A 23,277-nucleotide genomic window follows, 5' to 3' on the forward strand; every position below is an offset into this window, starting at 1 on the left:
AACAGTCACCAAGGCCATTGACGAGGGGAAGGTGGTCCACACAGCCTACCTGGACCTCACAAAAGCCTTCGATACAATACCCCACTTGGGCATTATGGATAAGCTCACCAGCTTAAAAATAAACCCCTATGTCATTAGATGGATTGCAAACTGGCTCAAGGACAGAACCCACATGGTTAGAATTGCTGGAGCCATGTCAGACTCCAAACCAGTTACAAGTGGTGTCCCACAAGGCTCAGTCCTGGGACCTCTCTTGTTCGGTATATATTTCTTGGAGGTACAGGCCAACACTGAAGGACTGTGGCTGACCAAGTTCGCAGATGACTGCAAACTGGGCGCCATAATTGACTCTCCAGCCGACACAAGCATCCTCCAAAAGGGCCTCATAGAAACAGACAACTGGTGCCAGAGCCATGGCCTCAAGCTAAATGCCAAAAAGTGTATAGTCATCCCCTTTGGCAAAACAAAGTGCCCACAAATTACCACATAGGTGGTAATCCATTAAGTACAGAAGAAGTAATTAGGGACCTGGGGACCCAAGTTGATAGCAATCTCTCATTTGACAACCACGTGGCCAAAGTGGTTAGAAAAACATTTTATATAGCCCACCTAATCATGAAGAGATTCACATCTAGATCAGGGGAGGTCATCGTGCCTCTTTACTCATCCCTCATCAGGCCCATAATTGAGTACAATGCCCCTTTTGGGATGTACCTTACCAGACACCTGCAGCAACTGGAAAGACCCCAAAAGTACCTCACCAAGAGGATCAAAGGGCTCAAACAGATGCCATATGCTGCCCGGTTAAAGAAACTCCAGCTCTACTCAGTGGCATACTGCCTGTTCAGAGGTGATCTGTGCCTGACGTATAAAGCCATGTCCAACCCGGAATTAATGGACATGCTGCACCTCAGAAAATCCAATCCACGCTCGAGAGACTTGAACCTCAGCACTGAAATAAATAGGACATGCTGGAGGGACAGATTCATAACCCAGAGGCTCCCTTCACTCTGGAATAAAATCCCAGTCCAGGTTAGGCAGAGTCCCTCATTGACTCTCTTCAAGAGGAATCTTGATGAGTGGATGGGAGATCGTAGGTTTACCCCTGGTATCACTTCTGTGTCACTGTTAGACAGAGGCACAGTATACTAACCTCGAAAAAGGGCATAGCAAAATAAATTTAAAATGGGTGGCGAAAGCCAAACACATTCTGGCTAGGCTTATAAATGCCCTAGGGCACATAGCCTAGTATGAACCTATGAACCTATATTAGTAGTTAATAAGCTAAGAAATAACATCCAAAATTGTTCTGAACTTATTCAAAATGGCAACTCCCATTTGGATCCAATAGACACTAGTACTATACTAACAAACACATTTAGTGGGAAATTAATCCCAAAGATTTCTATCAGAATTGCAAAATCCATAAATCCCTAATAAAACCCTTTATTAGAAAAAATAACATGTAATGAAAGGTGCTTTGTAAAATGAAAAAAAAACCAGCACTTCTTCTGTGGGGCTTTACAGTATATCTGGATATATAATAAACAGTGTTAAGCATGTCCTTATGAAGTCACTCCTTATACTGTTCAACCTAATTTTAGCTATAGGATTTGTCTCTGCTTGGAGCACTGCAGTGGTGATGCTCTTCATAAGAGTGAACCTACTACTGACCCTGACCCACAAATTATAGAGCAATCAATCTATCAAGCCTCATCTGCAGAGTCATGAAACATATTATTACTAGCCTCATAAACTATACTATCAAAAATGTTGTTAGGCATGGCCCTCAGCAGTGTGGCTTTCTCTGTGGAAGATCTTGCCAGATAAAACTGGTTAACTTTTTGAAGAGGGTTAGTTAGGATTTAGACAGTGGTCATACTGTTCACACAGCATGTCTCAATAAAGTCAAGGCATCTGATTACTGCATACTGACGTTCTAAGTAAATATAATGCTTTAAAAATAGATCCCGATGTTTTAAGATGGATGGAAAACTGGCTAAAAGGTAGAACTTAAGACTATGTAAGTAAAGTGACATGTGCCTCATCAGAAAGTACTAAGGTTATTTCAGGTGACAGTGGTGGTAATGATAGGCTGAGGGTGGAAGAGAAAGAATATATATGGCAGGTTAGGCTTAATGCCACCACCCCCCGGCCTAAATGACAACATATCTGTTATGCCGGTTTTAAAACAGAGAGCTAGCAAAATATAGGAAACTTGCAAGGATATTTGCAATATTTTTACTGTGCCATTTTTAACTCAAACTAGTGGTTGCCAAAAACCTGTGTGTGTTTTAAAGGACTTTGGTTGATGTATGCTGGAAATATGTAAATAACTTGTGCATTTTTACATTTTTTATGTGAAAATATGGAGTGTAATATTGTTTTTAATTTACACAATACTTGTGAGGTAGGGAACATTAAGGTAATGACTATTTCACAGATGGTTGCTAGGTTAGCATTTTATAAATCAAGCTGATTGGCTAAATTTAAAGTGAGGATGTATGTAAAGTAAGGATGTATTTATAGTTTTGATTTTTTACTCCAATTAACTCTGAAGAAGCCAAAGTGTTTGGTGAAAGTGCTAAGTTTTATTGGGAGAACCTACATTGTCCGTGGTCTGTGGTAATAAAGTGGAGTTTTTAGTCCGCACTGTGTGTTTTTTGTTTTTAAGTACTAAGGTAACCAGTGATATTCCCCATGGCTAAATGTTAGGATCTCTCCATTTTGGCATTTACTTATCTGATCTCCAGATGTCTGTCAAGTCCTCTGATACCTAAACTCATTCCCCCCGAATACCTGGTGTACTGAAAATGGGCTTCATTTAAACACAAAAAAGTGCAGCATTTCAGATTTAGTACAAAACCTTTCTGTCAGTATACAGTGTGGACAATACACCATTTCAAGAAGAAAATTTAGTTCAGGACCCTGGAGCACAGGATGATAACTCCCTTTATTTTGCTCATCATGTGACAAAAAATAGTCGGAAGGTCCTTCTACTTAGTGCAGTTAATTGCCAAAGGAATATCATCCAGCTCTAAGAAAGTCATTGTTCCCTTATATTCAGCATTGATTAGGACAATTATTGAACACAATGCTCCCTTTGGGATGTACTTCACTAAACATATCAAACAAACAGAAACTAGAAATTATTCTCTGATTATTGTAGCCATGTGTTATACTATAAGCATGTGCCAGTTATTGTATAAATACTATATTCTTTATCTTTAGAATTCATTGTCATTTTGTTAAGCTACATGGAGTTACACTGTCTTCTTATTTGTTGTATTATACTGATCTAAATCAATTGGGCTGTGGCTGAAAAGGGACCATAAAGCAGTCTACCTTCTCAGTAATCAACTAGAAATGAATAAATAATCATAAACTGGAAAGACCCCAGAGGCTCCAAACTAAGACGATCACAGGCTTAAGGTACTAGGCTGGAACCAATCTGTCTTTATTCAGTATCTTACAAACTCTTTAGGAATGATGATCTATGCTACCTCTTCTGTTGCCATTAGAGACCCAGTTGTCCTTGATAACCTGTATCTCCACAAGGATAATATTTCTACAGAAACATGAACCAGGGCCCTAAATCTTTGCCTAGCAGATAAATAAAACATGATGGAGAGACAGATTCATCATGCAGTGCTCTGCAGGTTAGGCAGCATGATACACATCCTTCACATGAAAACTATTTGATTGAATGGGTCCCCACAAATTCACTCCTTGCTTGAGTGGTTTATCCCTCATACAGAAAGGGGATACAGCCTGAAGATGTATCTTGGAAAGGTATAAAGGATAACAAGACTCAGTTGCCATGAAAATTCTATGAATCCTATGAAGAGGTGATTTCTAAATGACTTCTGAATGAGGTAATACGTTTTGCAGTAGCAAGTATTAATTCTCTGAAAATAAACTTTCCTTGAATCCACAAACCATGCATCTTTTAGCTACTGTCCTTGATCTTTAGCAATATGTCTGTAAAGTTTTGATTTTATGGTAAATTACTGAGGATTACAGTCACTCAATAATGCCAGATGTTAGAGTTTCATACTTTAGTGTTCATAAAATACATGCTAATGTAAAATCTGTTTTTCTATTAACTTTTTAAAGTGAATTACAGTAATATTTAAAAATTGTCCTTGATTTTGTTCCTTTTTCCCCCTCATTATTTTTTCATTTATCCAGAACTCTTAAGTAAAGATATTGAGAAGTATGCTGGCTGTTTGAAAGCACTAAGGTACTTTACTGGTTATCCTACTGGTGGATGCAGCTTGAAATCTCGAGCTTCAACTGTCTGAGTTTTAACTCACTGACAATCAGAGTTTCAGCATTAGAAGTTACTGCTGGCAAGTTGTGACAGTGATTCTGTTTTGGGGCAAGTTTTCCCTTCTTTGAATTGGTGCGACAGTGGAGTTGCTGTGTATATATAAAATTGGGGGGGGGGGGTTGCAGGGAGACTTACACCCATACCTCTCAACCTGGAAACATCAAAAATCTGGACATAGGCCAATAAAAAGTAGGTACAACTGGCCAAAAATTGGGACACTGATTAACATAAAATTTGCATACAGAATCATGCAACACCACCCACTCCATTGGGATTGTGGGATACCAACATGAAGATTGCAGTTACTAAATAATAATAAATAATGGCAGACATTTGAATTTCATACTTCATATCCCTCAGAAAATACATAACGCAAGACATCTTATTCTAGCAACTATGAGTTTACAGAAGTAATATTTAAAATATGTCCCTATTTTTGGGCCTTTGTCACACCATTACATTTGGCTCTAGTTTGTTCAGATTTCTTGCTCTGAATGATAGAGAGGTATGATTGTCATTTAATTATGATGTGCACTTGCCACTTGGGTAGCGGTAGAGGACAACTGCCAAATATTCCTACGTTCTGATATACTCATACCTTATTTACTAAGGCAACATTGAGCAAATCTTTAGCATTCAGGTAACAGAAGATGTGGAAAAGGAAATCCATTTTAAGTTCTGGGTACTTTGTATCAAGCGACTCATTATCCATGGCTTTAGTTTTTAGATAACTTGCTTTGCTAATTACTGCAACTGTAATTAAGTTACACCAAATCAGTGCAGGAATTTTTTTCAGTGCAAAAAGACTAGCCTGTTTGCTTCTGGCAAGCCCAAGGCAAAAGCAACTCAAATGTTGGACTACAGTCACATATTTATAGCTAAAGAATAATATTTTGGGGTTTCTAGTGTATAATCACATGTTGAAAACAGCTGTTAAATGTGTACCTGATATTGTATAGCAAATGGTTGGGTAAGCTGTTTCTTAAGTATATGCAGTAGTGGACATATTTTCCATACCATGACTTTAATGCAGCATATAAATAAAGTAAAAATTAGTGGCATTTTTTTAGCTTATATAAAAGTCAATTGAAAAACATGACAGAGAGATCTCAAATAAGAATAATGTTCACAGTGCCTAAGCATAACAATTGACTTTCCCAAATGTATGTAGCAGTAGGGACACTTAAAATAGTAGCACCAAGCACTGTTAACTCGAGATATAGACAGACTAGCAATGTCAGTGTGAATATATGTTTTCTGAATTAAAAGAAGTCTATAACACAAATTATTGTCATTACTCAAGGTTTATTCACCATCTTTTTTCCAAAAGTCACCAGTTTTAAACAGGACTATTTAACCAGGATAGAGCTAAAAGCTGAATAAAAATTAAGGACAGTTAAAAAGTATGATCGAGGTTGATGTAATGGCAATACAACTACAAAGGAAGAAGGTGAGCGAGACTGTGATACAAAACTACAACATTCGTCACCAACCAAGCACAGCACATTGCCTAAAGACCATCCCAGCACCAGCAGTCATTATCATAGCAGTGCATGTCATAAATCCTTTAAAAAAAACGAATGCCCTGCCCACACTTTTTAGAGGCAGACTAGTTTATCAACCAGTTAGTTTCCAAGCACATCTGCAGTTATCCATTCCCAGAGTATGAGTAGCTTATTACAGTTTAAAACTTTTAATATAATCTGATTCTGTACTCCAAAGGCAAAGAAATTCACTTTGTGTGAGAAGAAGTGTAGTAGCAATGAAAAAGATACAAAAACACAGTATGCCAATAAATACTCATCAGGACAGGACAGGTACAAAATTATCATTGGTTAATACCAAATATCATATTGTTTCAGGCTCAGTTTCTTTTCCCTCCAGCAGTCCATCCATCTTTAATAAAATTTAAATTTTACAGTGGCGACAGAAGTACCTTCATCTAAAGCGCTGCTTAACTTCACTTTAAGTAAGATCCTTGGCTTTCTGGCTTTACTGATGTAGCATAGTAGTAGTTGCAAGTTGCAACATGTTGGTCAAATTAATTTTCCTGTGGACAGCTAGTTTAACCTAGGTCGCGTTCTTCAATCTCATATCACACTCGAGTCTGACAGGCACAGGCAGTCACGAAGCTGATGTCATCATTCACACCCCTGCACCATGTTGGTAATGCATGATGACACTATTACTTAAAATTGTAAAAAAAAAAAAAAAAAAGAAATGAGAATTAAAGAGGCCACTCAGAAATTCGTTGCACCCCATTATTTTGCCCTCAAAACTGGTAAATACCAAGAAATTTGGTATGGTTGAGAGGTATGCTTGCACCCCCTGCAAAAACACTTTAAAAAGTATTTTTCAGCAAGATAGTTTCAGTGTATGCGGTTTAGAACTCTGATCCTTGATGCATTCACTTTCGTCCACTCATAGTGGATACTGTTTTCCCAGCTTTCAAAGCCATGAAACACTGTGCTCATACACTCGCTTTCTTTTTTTTCTTTCTGTAACTGGTTGCACACTGAGCTGATAAATCTCCAGGTACTATGAGGACTGGCTCACCAATCATAACTTTTTACTATTTTTTTCCAACATGGTTATCACAGGTTCTCCTCCTGAGCTTCACTCTGAAGGTGAATTTCCTGGCATCTCTGTCCCAAAAACATAATAAACTGACCTGATCATAATCTTGCCCTTGTGCTGTCATAGCCAGGAATTGTAGAACTCTAAGCATACTGTAAGATTCCTTTCTAGGAGAAATGGTTCAATAACATAACAGGATATACTATAACCATTCACTGTATTAGAAGCTCATATCTTTTGTGCTTTAAATATACGTTTTTATAAATAAGAATTTATTTTGATCCTGATGTCTAGAAACAAACCAACTTGTACTTTTTAAACATGTAAATATAATTTTCAATGTGTAGCATTACACATTGAGATATGATGTACTTTTCATCTGCTTTCTTGGCACTTAAAATATTTATTTGTCAGTATTGTCCATACAGAGCTGAATAGTTTTAACAACCGTCCATCAAACACAGAAATGCAGACCCCCCCCCAAAAACCACCACTATGCTGTAAATTATCTTCAGTCAAACACATTACAATTCAAAACAAACTGACAGCAGTGCCATCGTCTATTAGTTTAACATGGAAGGAGAATGCTGTTTGTCTGTTAAACAAAACATACATGATTTTTACAATAGCTATCATTTAATAAATTATGAGTTTAGATTTAAGTGCTCACAATTAACTCCATCAAGGTTTGATAGCAATATTTAGCATCTGAATTTTACAGGAGAAATATAGCTACAGCCCCTTTACCTGCCATATCATTCATGTTAGAAGTAGCTCCAAGGCACTGCTTTGTATGACCGAATATATTACTTTTAGCTTAGCTACACTATAAAATATGTGAAAGTGGCATTTATAGACAGGTATAAATTATTTAGTGGTGATTTCAGAGAAGAAATCCACAAGGATATGTTACTACAGTGGAAGTCAACATCTAAAATAATGAAACATATTAATTCAGTGATTTTGTACTGTATGCTTTCATAAGACTCATTCCAGTGAATGTTTAATTGAAATATAGCATATAAAATAACACATGCTGAATAGTTTTCATGTATCATTTTACAAAATAAATGAAATTCTGCAATATTAAATGATATTTCAATTCAAATTAAAAATATTTGTTTTTTATAGATTGGGTCACTTGAAAATCATTACCTTTTGAGACATAAGAGCCATCCCAGAAGGACACGAAGAAGTTTAGACCATATAACTAAACGATTAGCTGATGATGAGAGGGTAAGTTAAACAGTGATGCAGCCTTCACCTGTGTACTCTATTTACTGTACTTTTTAAATTAATTTCACAAATGAAATTAAGACAAAGAAATGTACTGTTTTTGCTTATTACTAGAATTAATTATGAAAACAAAACAGAAGCAATCAGATTCAGGAGTTCAGCATTAAATTAAAAAATATTACCTTATCATTCATATGTAGAAAGTGCTGACCATTTAGTGGGCCACCATTCACAATAAGCTTGCATAGTGTATCTCAATTACATTAAGTGAGGTTGGGCTTAAAATCACACTGTAATGAATACAGCAGTGTAACTTCAAATTAATATGCAATGTGATAATATCACTGCACTAAAATGGTTTACTTTCTTCTTCCATTGTTAGAAGCACAGTGCTTGGATTTCAACCTGCAATTTCAAAAACTTGAGCTTATTAATAGTGCTAGGATGTCAGATGGTCCGACAGCATTTCAAAGCACAAAGCATGCGATGAAAATGACCATCTTCTGGTAATGAGTATTTAAGCCTAGTAAACAGAGAAAGTGAAACCTATACTAGAGTCTTAAGGTCGGTAGGCACAAACACATGGACATGCACAAACATACACACACACACACACACACACACACACACACACACACAGACACACACTCTGTTATAAATGGGGCGAAAAAATATTATGTGGAATAAGTCCAACTTTTAAAACCAAAAGCACACCTGTAGGTATTGCAAGATATTAGTTATCAATTACTTTCCTCTGCTGTCTGGCAACTGCACTTATTCTCAAAATGTTTTTACAAAGTTTGACTGCAAATAGGTATGACATTTTCAAAGAGTAAATGCAAAACATACAATAAAATTAAAGCTGTTGATGTGTGGTGCAGTGGTAAAATTTGCTGCCTCAGTACTTTGTTCCGCAGTTTAGTTTTCAGATAGGTGTCTTCTGTACAGAATTTAGCTGCATTTTCTTTGCCTTTGTGGACTTTTGCTTTACTCTCTGGTTTCTTCTCATATCCAAAAGATGTGCTGATAGATAAATTTTTGATTAGTCATCCTTCAGACTTTGTGTGTGTATGTCTTTGCGTGTGTGCATTTGTCTGTCAGTCTTTCCTTTATATGTGCCTTTGTCCTGATATGACATCAAGACTGTTTCCTTGCATTATTTTATTATTTGTGGGGTAGGGAATTCTATTTTGCTGCATTCTCTGAAAATGAAACATTGTGTGAAACTCCATAGTATCTCTCTGTAGGTGTGACAAATGGGATAATTATATTAGAGAGCACACACACACACACAAAGGCCAGCTTATTTAGGAAACCATGCCATGAAAAGTAATAACATGAGTAGAGTTGCTGTGGCAGTTTAGCTTTATGAGAGGGCTATACTTCAAATATCCTTTATCCTGCTAGTGGCTATTTTTTTTTTCTCTAGCTACAGGATAATGCCTACACATATTCAGCTGTAATATCCCTGGAGAGAAAAGCAGGTTGTTATCAATTAAAATATGTGTCCATCATGTGATCTCATCTCCAAGCAACATGAGTAAACCTGATGGCTCTTGAAGGATCAGCTGATTAGATATTTTAGTGTACATTGAAAGGGGACAGGTTGCATTTGTGTTGCAATAGTGCAGCACTTTTCTCAGCTTCAAAGACAGCAGATGACAAAACTGATAACTTGAAATATATCCTATAGACCTTGTCAATAAATGCAATCCAGAGACGGAAAGAGAGAGAAAGACATAGAGACAGAGAAAGACAGAGATGCAGCTTTCATTTCACAATCAGTGACAGACAGTTACACGACACCAGGCCTTACTGCAGTCAGTGTAATCCCAGTCTCATTTATATTATGTTTGATATCAAGGCATTTGGACCTTTATATTATAGAGTGTAGTATTTCACTATCTCTCTTAAGCAATAAGTAATAAATAAATAAATAAATAAACAAATAAGCAATTATGTATAGAAACTGTACCACTAAAGCTGATGAATAAATATGTCTTACAAAAGAGACAATTGTTTATAGAAGCTGTGTAACATCAGTTTAAAAGGTACAGTTATTATTATTTGCAAATATTTATGCTGCTGTTTATTTAAAGGATTCTGTTTTTCTTTTGGCTTCCCCTGTGACATTCAGTATTAAATCCTGTAAATACATTATCATGCATATCATGCTGGTAGAATATTCCTTAGGATTCAGAAAAAGACTTGTAGCTTATGATAATTTTACCTTGGTAGAGAGAAACTAGGATTCAGACTCAGCTATGGGTCATCACACAGTAGCCCATAGTAACGCAGAAAGACTTGATCTCTACAGTGTTCTCCCTAGCAGCCAATCTGTCACATTAACAAAGACTCCTCTTACCCTCACACACACACACACACACACACACACACACACACACACACACACACACACACACACACACTCACACACACACGGACTTAGGGATGAGTGTAATAATAGCTTGACTGTACTCTGCATGTAAAGACGTATGGGTTGCCTAGCTTTATATACCTTGATGAGTACCTCCTATAAAGCCAGGCTCCCCACTTATAAAATTCAATTGGGAGACCATCAATCCTATGGACTTTGTGATTTTTGTGCCAGTTAGTTGCCCTGCTCACTTCATCCTGAATAATAGGTACATTCAGTTTGTTAATATCTTTGTGTGGAAACTGAAATGATCTAGCTACCTTGAAATCCCAGGTTTGTTTATAATATCCTCCTCTCAATCTGTATAAACAAGAATAGAAGGAAAGAAAAGGCGATCTTAATATTTCCATCTGTCACCTGATCGCTTGAGGTAGGATTCAACCTATAAATATAAGAACATAGGGACTGTTGCTTGAAAAAACACACAATTACTCTTGGATCAGCTTCACGTTTAAGCCACCAGAACTGACTCTTATGCAATATTTCAGCTTCCCCCTTAGATAGGTCCAACAAAGTCAACTCTATTTTCAGGGATGCTGCTCTATCAAACAGGTTTTGCAGACCCCAGAGGACTATTGACTGCTGAACTTCCCTGAGCTTCCTCTGCTTGAGAGTAATAGCACTTTCTCTACTCCTACAGTGGAGACCCTATAACTCCATCAAGTCCCGATGGACAGTAGCTTTGCAGCCCTCCCACCATAGACTATCAAACGTGGTGTTTCTTATAAGGACAGCTTTCACTATGGACTCAAGAAGATGCCTGTCATGCTTGCTCTTGCACCTATAATGGGCCCGTCTCCATTACCTTTTGCACTTGGGAGAATCAAGCTCATGAATTACCAGGCAAGTGGGAGCTTGGTCTGACGGGTTAATTTCCTTTATAATGGGAAAGCTGACCCTGTGCAATAGCCACTCAGGAAGGAGGATTAGGTCTATCCTACTACCCTGCTTAGAAAGGTCATGGGAAAAGAATGGAGAAGTGTCTTCAGGGTGAAAGTACTTCCACATATCTACCTAGTCATGCCTAGACAGCCCTTCACATATGCGCTCCTTACTTTTCTTCTGATACTCCTTATGTTACTCCGTATGATACTTCTTCCTGCCATAGAGCCACTCTTTGGTCTCATCAAGTGCCAGATTAAAACATCCTACTATAGTGGTAAAGGCTACTGGACTAAGAGCCCTCTGCTATTTCCTAAAACATGCTCAGATTACTGTTGTCCTCATTAAGTGCATAGATATTGCCCATGATCCACAACTCACCATCAATCCTGCCTACCCATATAAGCCATCTCCCTCTCCCACTACTTATGATCTGCATAGTTTCCACCAGTAGTGATTTATGGAACATTAGCATACTGCCCTCTTCTCCCTGCTTGGTGTGTGGTCTGCATGAAGATTTGGAAAACCTTTAGTTCAGAATTTGCAAGCCTCTTTTACTTTAAGCTTAGTGCACTTTCCCCCAGAACCAGAAACCACAGGAAGCTATGTGGAAGAAGAAATGGACAACAATAATGGCCTCCCAGCCCAACTAACAGCGCATTACATGTTATGAGAATGATTAGGTACAAGATCTCAAAATATATATACTTATTAAACCACAGAACAAACCATTTTAGCACATGTGCCCAGCCTATAGATGGAGTTGAATACTATTTATTATATTATATAATTATTACTTATTTATTTCACTACTGTGTGAAATTCTTGATAGTTGGGTCATGTGACTTGTGGCACTGGTTCTTATTTATTTATTTATTTTACATTTGTTTACTGGGAAAGTCCATCTGGGCATGGATCACATTTTACCATAGGCCTGGGGAGAAAAGCTCCACAAAGATTAGTACAGCAAATACAGTAAATGCAATACAAATGTTAATAAAGTACAGTACAAAGTCAAAAATTAATAAACTGCAGTCTGAAAGCTAAGAAAGGAGCAAAAAGTAAATATACTATAAGGAGCACAGTGTGTTACAATAAACAATACAGTTGAAAGGACATTTTGTTCAATGATTTGGTTACATTCATCAGTTGTTAGTACAGTAAACACACATTGATTGGGTAAGAGCATAGAAAGGAGTTGTTACGCGCTTTCATAGAAAGTTAAAGTATGATATGATCTAATTAAATGAAGCTACCCAGAATCAGAACAATTACATAACCAAGAACTATATAAATGGGACCGGAGGAGTTTTTTGAAATTATTTTTGATTTCAGTTGTCCTACTATCTGCAGGGATGGTATTCCATACTTATGCAACAGAAATGGAAAACAGGGAGTCCCCAGTTTTAGTGTTGCTTTTGCCTATGTCAGCCAGTGCTTTATTGGTGGATCTTAATAGGCATTTTTTAGAGTAGATATTAAGTAGGCCTTGGACAGCAGGAGCTCTATTGGGATAATATAGAATGTGATGGGCTACTGTAAGCTAGTTATACATGTATAGGTTGGGTAATTCTAGCCAGATAGTTGCTTAATTTTTATGCAGTGATGTGTCCTGTTATTATAGCAGGTGTTTAGTTTGTTAAGGTCTGCTTTGTTTAGGTTGGAGAGTATGGGGAAGGTATAGAGGAGTGTGGATAGTAGGTGGGTTCTTGCGATGGTAGCTTTACCATCATTGGTAAGGTACCCTTTGCATTTATGTAGGGTTCTGAGTTTTTGATGGACTTTCTTTATTGTCTATGCAATGTGCATATCAAATTTCATGTTGTGATCTATGATAACCTCCAGACGTTTGGTGTGTTGGACAGGTATGATAAGGGTGTTATTAGCTGAGAATATTGTCAATGGTGGTATGGGGGTCTAAGGCTCTAGTGGGATAGGATATCATTATCTGTGTTTTATTGGAGTTAAGTATTAGTTGAGAGTTGGTTAACCAGGTTTTAACAGTGGTAAAGGACTCTTGTGTCAATTCCTGGAGTTGAGAGAGTGATGGGACAAAGCAGATTACAGTGGAGTCATTGGCGTACTGGACTAGAGTGGTGTGCTGGGTAGCTTTGTGGAGTTGGTTGGTGAATATGTTGGAAAGAAGAGGTCCAAGAATGGATCCTTGGGGGACCCCTAGATTGTCAGGTAGCAGGGGAGATAAGGAGTTTTGCCATTTTATTGCTTGTTGGCAGTTGGTTAGATAGTCTTGAAACCAAGCTAGAGTGGAGTAGCTGAGATTAAGATTGGAGAGAACAGAAAGGAGTCTGGGATGGCAGACAGTATTGAAGGCCTTGGAGAGATCTAGGAATACAGTGGATACTAGGTTACCATTGTTTTGATGTTGGTTTACTGTGTTGGTAAAGCTAATAAGGGCTGTGGTAGTACTGTGATTGGGTTAGAATCCATGCTCGGTGTTGGTTAGCAGTTTATTAGTTAGGAGATAGTGCATTATTTGGGATTATATACATTTTTTGAGGATTTTAGATAAGGGAATAGAATGGCAATTGAATGGTAATTAGATAGCTCCACAGAGTTACCTCCTTTTTGGAGTGGTATTCTATGTGAACTTTTCAACAGGGAAGGAAAGCATTGTTCTAATAAAGAGTGATTAATGAGCATTGAGACTGGGTAAGAGATGGCTCTGGCTGAGGGAATTTGTCAGTGGCCAGGGCTGTGGGTTTAAGCCTATTCAGATATTTATATATTGTGCTAGATGGAACAGGCTGTAAGGAGAAGAGGGTTTAGTCTGCTGGTATGAAAGACAGGTTTGGATGTGAAGTGGGAGAATGATCATTGGTGAGGCTAGGATGGATTGGTGAAGTGTTTGTTGAATTGAGTAGCAATATTATTGGTGATGGTATTAATGGTAGGGGGTGGAGTACTGGTCTTTTCTGGTTGTAAGATTTTATTAATGGCAGCCCAGAATTTTTGTGGGTTATTTATATCTTTGGTTTGAATGCCTATATACTGGTTCCTTTTGTCTGTCCTAATTTGCTTTTTGGGTTTGTGCCTTAGTTCCTGGTATACCTGTCTATTAGTTTGTGTTTTATTTTGATGGCACAAGTCCCATGCTTTATCTCTTTGTTTTAGCTGTAGATGGATATCTCTGGCCAACCAAGGGGCATAGTTGGATTTAGTTTTGGCAGTTCTGATAGGGGCAAGATGATTTGGAATGTTTAGGAAAGTGTTAGTGAAGTAGGCTATGGCACTTTTCAGGGGGAGAGATGAGAGTGGTCTCCAGCTGCATTGATTAAAGCCAGATATGAATTCATGGGTTTTGAAATTCTTTGTGTACTGGCTTTGTTGGAGGGTGGAAGATTTTAATGCATTCACTTAGTGTCTAATTATAAAGGGGGGAAGGTGATCACTGACAGTGTCTGGGAAGGAGCCTGAGAGGTAGGATTGAGATGGTCTGTTATTAAGGATCCAGACTAGGATGGACTTCTTTTTTGATGCTTTATCTACCTGTGTTGTGGTTCTGATTAGTTGAGTGAAACTGTGTAGGTTAATGTGGTTAGTGGGGTGGAGTGAGTTACAGGAGGACCATTCAATATTTACGTCACCTAGTATGATTGTTTCTTAGAGAAATGTTTGGGATTCTCAGTATATAATGGACTCTACTGCATTAATGCTGTTGTCAGGGGGGTATATAGGTACCAATTACATGTAAGTGTTTTATTGAATTGATTTTCAGCTTGGGGAATATAGTTTTTGCATTATTGAACTTGGGTTGTTTGTTGAATAACATTTCAATGGTCAGGTTGTTTTTGGAAGCAGAGAGCAATGCCTCTGCCTCTTTTGGATATTCTGGATTATCTAAGAACATTATAACTAGATGGGGCAAAGTCATTGCTATTGTTTAATGGTTTTAGTCAGGTCTCTGTAAGAAGGACTATGTCGGAGGAGTAGAGAGACAGGGTAGTGTGTAGCTCTGGTATTTTGTTCAGTATGTTCTTTATACTTATATTGAGTATAAGGAGATCTGTTGATTTCCTGGGGAAGATTAGAATGTTATTTGTTTGGCAGCAGGGGGTTTATTGTTTGTATAGTCAGGGTTTGGGTGCACATCTCCATTAGGTATGATTTGGAATGGTATCTGGATTATAGTTTTTAGGTATTTGATTATATATGTGTTATATTTTGAGTAAATGCTGTTGTTCAGTTGGTGTGTGGCTACTTTGAATGTGGCAAGGTCAAGATTTGAGATGCTGTAGATAGAAGGAGATATTAATAAAAAGGCTGTTTTTTTGTTGTGTATGGGCTGGGAAGGTAGGGGATTTAGTTTGAAATTTTGAGTTGCTAGTATAGTGGTAGGATGTTAAGTGTGAGGTGATGGTGAGACTTATTATAAATATAAAGGTTAGGGGCCACATTTTGCTCTGACAAAGTGTTGATGTATTGTTGTGAATTCTTGGTAGGTATCTTTACAGGAATGAGTAGGGATTTGGGTGTGGCTGTACTTTCTGTAGCTTGTGGGTAGAGTGGGGAGATTAGGTAGAGTAAATTAGCCTGAAGAGGTGTACAATGTGGGTATTATGAGAGTGGTGTGATGTGGAGTGAAAGTAGATGGTGGTGTAAATTGAAAAGAATAAGAAGATGAGTGGCTATATAGAAATGAGGTTGGTGTGAGAGTGAGGCTTAGGGGAGTGGCAGGTTAGGTATAAAAGTCAGGAACTAAGGGTGGGTGGGACTGGGAGTAGGGTAGGGGAACAGAGTGACCCCGAGCATAGTGGGCTGGCCAAGGCAAAGTGGAGACTAGTTCAGAAAAAAACAATCAAGAAGCAGGTACCTGTTTCTCAGGTGAACTGCCAGGAGAGACAGTCAAGAAAGGTGGTGAGGAATAGGCTGAAAAAACAGTGATAGTATAGGGTGAAAAGGAGAAGACAGAAAGAAGAAATAGGAGAATAGGAGCAAATTGAGAGGGTAGAAGCAGACCTTACCAGAGAGAAAGGTTTAACTATGGCTGAAATAAGGAGTAAAGTTTGTAGAATGGTAGAACAGAAGGAATAGGCTCTTGGTTAGTGTAGCAGAAGGAGTGATCAGAAAGCTACGCTAGGATTTAGGTTGAGACACAGGATAACTGAGGGCTAAGAGAGACTGGATGAGGGCAGTGGTGATTTATGAGGAACCACTGGGTCTGATAATAATTATTTTAAAACTTATTAATGTAACATGGTTTGTACATACATTAGTTTTATATCTCTAATTTTCCAGGGATAAAATTGAGGTGTCTGGTAGGAAGCAAGAGTTGGTTCACTTTTGCAGTGTTTCTCTGTGACTTGGATGTTACTTTGGTTTCCCTAGGCCTCTGTCTGGATGGCAGTGAGGGGGGAGGTTAGGATTGAGTATTCTACATTAGTTTTATATCTCCAATTATCCAGGTATAAAGTTGAGGCATCAGGTAGGAAGCAAGAGTTGGTTCACTTTTGGAGTGTTTGTCTGTGACTTGGATGTTATTTTGGTTTCCCTAGGCCTCTGTTGGAACGGCAGTGCGGGGGGGGGGGGGTTAGGATTGAGTATTCTGCATTAGTTTTATATCTCTAATTATCCAGGCAGTTGAGGTGTCAGGTAGGAAGCAAGAGTTGGTTCCTGTGAAGACTGGTAGAGAAGGGTGAAGGCTGCCAGCCTAGCCAGATAGAATTGTGCAGATAATGCTGTCATTTGTAAATATGAATGCAAACTACAGGCTTGTTGTCTTAAATGTAAAGAAATACTGTTACCTGTGGAACTGGAAATAAATGTGGTGACAGTGCACTCTACTGACCAAAGTAAAGCATGTGGTGACCCTTTGAAGTAGACAGTGGTGCAGAAAAGTCTAGATGAGGAAATTCTTTCTATTGTTTTAACCAAGAGTTAAATTGCTAGATTTAAACATGCAAATGTATTTTTATTGCTCTGTTCCTGATCAGCTACAAGATAACAAAAAGGAGATGTTAAGAACGTAAATGCAGTTAATGTGTAGCCTGGGAACACCAGGAAAGTGTAAAAAGATGGTGTAATGTTTATCAGAACTGCAATAGCAATTTAAACAGAAAGAATCAGAAGGCATTAAGCATTTTTGTCTTGATCATCCAACTCACAGCACTACCTCTTGCTCACATGTAAGTTATCTTAGACTTGTGTTTTGTTTTAGTGATAGCTAGAAGCTAGAAAGATTAGACTAAATGTTTTTTTCTGTGATGTCAGAACTGTACTACTGAATTTTTTTAAGTATTTCTGTGTGATCTCTGAACTCTTGACTAGCACTGACTGTGTAGGAGAAAGTATTGTCTTGTGGTTTTAATTATTTATTATTAAATATTTTAAAACCTTTTAACTGTGGCTGGTTTGTGTAGAGATAAATTAAGCTCTAGAGTACATTGCATATTTATAGAGTTTACTGTCCAATTCATTCCAAATAAGCTTTGACTGATTAGTCACACTTACCAATTGGATAATAATATTGCACAGTAATAATTGGACACCCTTTTAAGGGCCTTTGGGTAGCTGATAAATATTAGCTGGGTGGTGGCAAGTGGTACTACTATATAGTCTGGGTAAAAGGGGCACAGCTGGAGAACCTGTGTAAGCCTTCCCCAGAAGTGTCAGAGTGGTTGTATGAACTCTTATCTCAAAGTGTGTGTGTGTGTGTGTGTGTGTGTGTGTGTGTGTGTGTGTGTGTGTGTGTGTGTGTGTGTGTGTGTGTGTCAGCTACTTGGGCAGGGACACAAAGCACTGTTTGGACAGAGAGGGTGCTGGAGATTTTAGCTTGCCCAGCTAAGCTGAGATCTGGACCCTATAGCTGTACTAGTGGGGAGTCTTATTGGGGACCCGGAGAGCAAGAGAGTGACCAGCCCTGGACTGACTGTGATCTCTGTGTATTCTTAAAGGAAATTGCACTTTATTGTGTGTATTTGTTATCCTTTCCTCTCATATGAGATGCCCTCTCTGGTGTTAGTGGTGAGGATTGAGGCTCCTTGATTGCTGGTCCAGGGCATCTGGATCACAGTTCCCTTTTGGAGTGTTTCTCTATGACTTAGATGTTACTTTGGTTTCACTTGGCTTCTGTCTGGATGGCTGTAAGGGGTAAGGTCAGGACTGAATATTCTGCTTTATGCCATATAGCAAAAAAGCAGATGTGGAATAAAACATCAAGTCCAAATGGCTATCGTACATCATCAGGAAGGTCCTAGGGTGGTCCAGAGGAGGAATGGGAAAGACAATCGGGCCATACCCATATCGGCAGAAGGTCCCAAAGGTGAACAGTCTCTGGCATGTTAAGACAATGTTGGTAAGGGAAGTCAGCAAGCCAGATCTGTAACTTTGGGATGAGGATTGACTCTAAGGGCTGGGTCAGTTGGGCTCGGGGGTGAAGAGGGGCTGGGTGTGTGCTGTGGTGGATGGTATTTCATTTTGGTTCTTAGTTTCTTGACACTGAAAGTTCCTTTGTGTTTGAGAAGGAGAAAGCTCACCACCATCACCATCATATCAATTGCAGGGAGACTATGCAGGCAGTGATAGAAGAGAGAAGGCTGTCATACTACTAGAAGTACAAAGAAACATGCCAAACAATGTACAATAAGCTAGTCTAAGTTATTGTTATTAGACTGTACATAGATGATTCTTCCCTCAATTCAGAGAACATGGTTATAATCTGCTAGAAAACATAAGTAAAATAAGCATTGTTCCCAATTAAAAGGTGCACATAGCTTAATTCCAAATAGAAGCAGTAGCTACAAAGAGACATGCTTTAGTATTCTTCTACACAAACAATTCCAAACACAGCACTGCACGCAGTCTTGAAAAGACCATTAAGAACTGTCCTTCCATATCACATATTATAAGCAACAAGAGAGTAAGCATGGTTAGACTGCCAAGGGATTTAGCCATCTGCAGCATTTCTATCTAGTTTGGCTAGTCCTTCTGCTGACCAGTGATGTTTGTCTGCCAAGTTGGAAGACCCAGAAAAGATTTTAGACAACAGGTTCCCACTGAGGATGACCTGTTCTCTAGTAACTTGTGCAGAACTCTTGGACCCTGCCTGGACCATGCAAGAAAATCCTCAAGTTTTGCATTTGTAGGTCTTAGTGGTGATGCACTCTTTTGTGGTGTGGAGGACTGGCCAGTCAATGAAGAATGCTAATGTGCCTGAACAGTCAAAAGGGAGGTCACACCAACTCTATGTGAATCCTGTGCTGAAGCCGCCTTGGATAGTCCTGTAGAGACAGCAATACTACTGGCATGGAAGATATTACAATCTATGTAGTAAGGCAAAAAAAATGGCACACTTGTTAGTAGGACTTTTTTTTTAACTAGACAAGCTACTTTGCCAGAAGACCGAGGTCTCTTTCTCTTAGCCTTAACAAACTCCCACTCCATTTCCTTATCTGCAATTCTCTGTCTGGATCCTTGTGCCTCTATACTGTTTTTCCAGGTCATCCAGAAATCTGCTCACTTGCTGGGTATTGCTGAAAAATGCCATTCTCCCATCCTTTTCAACAGCTAGTGTTCCAGGAAACAACAATGACACTCTGTAACTCTTGCCCAATAGCTCTCTTCTGTACATGTCCATAGTTTACCTTGAGCAATAAAGCCTCCAGGAAAAACCTGTAGTACGAGAGATCTTTATTCTTCCCCCATTTTATGCCTTTGTTTTCCTGGCTAAATCTATTTATCCATTCACTAGTTATTACTGACTAAAATAAAATTATAACCTGCTGAGGACTGCCAGCACTCTTGCTAGACAGACCAACCCGATGTACTCTTTCAAAAGCACATTATAAATGTCTAGGTAAACCCATGATCCTACACACCAGATAAACACCAGATAATCACAGAAGGAGTGAAGATCCTTGTCAGCTACTGAGGCTGGAAACCCTTTCAGATGAGCTTTGCACCACTTAAATCTATTCTCTAGGTCATCAGTCTTGTTACTCTGCTCAGGATGCTCTTTCTTTATTTTAGTATACTCTTAGCAGCGGATTCTTGCAGGGTTCTTGCACTTTGTTTGAGGTTTCCACTTCACTTTTCAGCATCAGAACTTTGATTTGCTGTTATGATACTACTACCCCATGGTAGGCCCCTACCTCCATAGCTATTATTGGAAGTCTCTCATACAAGATGATCAGCTGATTTTCTAAGGAGAACTTTTTGAAACCTCCTCTGATCAACAGAAAACCTTCATTAGCACCTGGGACAGCTACAGGAGAGGTGTTAAACATCCGTCTTCTACCGGAACAGATACACACATCCCCAGCAACATCTTTCTTTAACCATGTACTGTCTAATGTCCACTCAAATTAATTAGTTTTGAGATTGAAAGTGTTATCCTGCACCAGCCTTTGAGCTGGATTGCACCTTTTATCTAATTTTCTTTAATCTGCTGTAACTATAACCAAATTCCCTGTAATGTTTACATAAATTATGCTTGAGAATCCATAGGTGGAACTGCTATATTAATTCCACTTGTTCTCATTCTAAACCCACTCTCGCGTATACACTCACATACAAATATGTTGATCAGCTGTGTTAGTTTAACTAGGAACTGCCATGATAAGCTTTTTCCTCAGCCTGTCTTTTGCTGAGCCTCCATAATTTTTAAAATACTATTATATGCAGTCTGTTTTCCTGTCTAATCACCTGCCTTTCTTACCTGTTTTTATTGTGTTTGTACAGCTTGATATTGTCAGCAGTAATAGCACATACAATCATAAGATATAAGTCAAAACCTTATAGCCGATGCCTCCTTTAAAGTCAGGATTACTGTGTACAAGAAGAGCAGCTGATTTTTCTGACAACTTATCCAGGTGTAACATCACTTGTTAAGTTAATAAACATTTATACTGCAGGGGGGAAAATAGCCTGTAGGTGTACAGTTTTAGTTTTACTGTTATAATGGAAATAAATCACCTTTGAAGATCACGTACAGCCATACCTCTCAATCTGGAAACATCAAAAATCTGGACAAAGGCCCATGAAAAGTAGGTACAAATAGCCAAACATCTGAATGCTGATTAACATAAAATTTAGATACATAATTACGTAACTCCACCCACTTCACTGGAATTGTGGGATACCAACATTCAAACACAAATTGAAGAACATACAAAGTATTAAACCAGAATCTATTCCTGAAAAGCTGAAAGCAGAAATTTAACATTTGCAGGCTTTTCTGCATAATTACTGCTGTACTTAAAAAACAAAGTCTGTAGTGGATAACCAAGGCGCGAGAAAATATATACCTTCACTCATTCTCAAAAGGCAGTATTCTGTCAACACGTAACTCAGCAACAGTTAAATGTAAAGTCAAAAAATGCGATAAAAATCACAGCATAAACCTCCATATAATCCAAGGCTTTAATTTCAGTTAGCACTTTCACCCACAGGCTTCATTAGACATTCAAAGCCATATAAAACATTTCATTTAAATACCATTCAAACTAAAATAATAGGACAATAAAACAATCACATCACATCCTTTCTTTGAAATCTTAAAGACATAAGAATACTTAATACAAATATATATTATATATCAACTTATAAAAATATAAAAACTAAATACATGTAGATACATTACAATATGCAAATATATTATTTCATTTTCCTAATAGATAATCTCCTATTTTTAAGGATAGGTTTAAGGGGAACCTTGTCATTAAGTCCGGGTGCAGCATCAGCTCTTAACCTGACTATCCATCTCAATTCACATTCTTCCGTATAATTCGTGGTATCCCCTCCACATACATTCTGACCAATACATTGTAGTACCAAGAAAACAAATGTATGTAGACTCCCTTTAAGTGTATAATGTTTAGCCAAAGCATTAAATGTGGAACCTGTCCATATATTATAAATGTGATCTCTAATGTGTCCATGCAGTCTTCTATTAGTCTTACCAATGTAAAACGCATCACATGAGACACATCTAGCAAGGTAAACCAAATCAGTGCTCTGGCATGTAGTATTGGTCTTAAAAGTATATGTAACTCCTGTACAAGGATGTACAAAAGTACAACTGGTGTCTATAGATGAACATTGGCTACAATGGCCACATGGTCTAGTATTAAAACCATCATTTAATGCATAATTTCGATTTAATGACCTATGGCAAAGAAGTCGTTTTAAATTCTTTCTATTTTTAAATTTTTAAATGAATAGTTAGGATGTGGTCCAAAAATAGCTGCTAACCGTTCATCCAAGAGTAGAGTTGTCCAATACTTCTCTATAATTTGTTTAATTTCAAACACATCACAAGTAAAAACATAGATATCCTTAAAAAATCATTATTATCAATTCGAGGCTCATGTTCATTATTTATACTTGCTTCAGAAAAGTATGGTCTCGCTCTTGTTAATCTTAGTCCCTCCATTTCATTCATGATCCTATCTATCGCACTTGGTGCATACCGACATTCAATTAATCTATCCCTAAGGCTACCTAGTTCATTCTCATATCCTGTTTGGCTGAGATTCAACCTTGAAGCTCTCATACTTTGTCCCTTCACTACATTTTCAAATACAAACCTAGGGTGCATGCTTGTTCGATGTAAAAGAGTTTTTCGGTGGCAAGCTTTCCTATGAACAGAGGCATTAAGCATGCCATTTTCTAACCTATCAATTTGTACATCCAAAAAAGATATACTTGTTCGAGAATAATTAAGCACAAAATCTAAATATGGGGTCAATGAATTAACAGAAGCTACAAAATCTAAAAGAGTGGACTCATCATACTTCCAAACAAAGAAAAGATCATCCACGAAATGTCTATAAAAGCCTACTGAGTGTTTAAAAGA

General features: G+C 38.1%; 1 protein-coding gene across 1 annotated transcript in view; it reads left to right on the top strand.

The window, feature by feature from the left end:
* The window catches only part of PCSK1 (proprotein convertase subtilisin/kexin type 1), a 583,826-nt gene that overhangs the window by 148,060 nt on the left and 412,489 nt on the right, over positions 1–23,277 (top strand). Inside the window, exon 2 of the mRNA XM_044064124.1 lies at positions 8,042–8,146. Within this exon, the coding sequence (XP_043920059.1) occupies positions 8,042–8,146 (105 nt within the window). The remainder of the gene's footprint in view (positions 1–8,041; positions 8,147–23,277) is intronic.

This window comes from Protopterus annectens, chromosome 2.part2, assembly GCF_019279795.1.
Source record: "Protopterus annectens isolate FY-2018-M chromosome 2.part2, PAN1.0, whole genome shotgun sequence".
NCBI classification, from domain to species: domain Eukaryota; kingdom Metazoa; phylum Chordata; order Ceratodontiformes; family Protopteridae; genus Protopterus; species Protopterus annectens.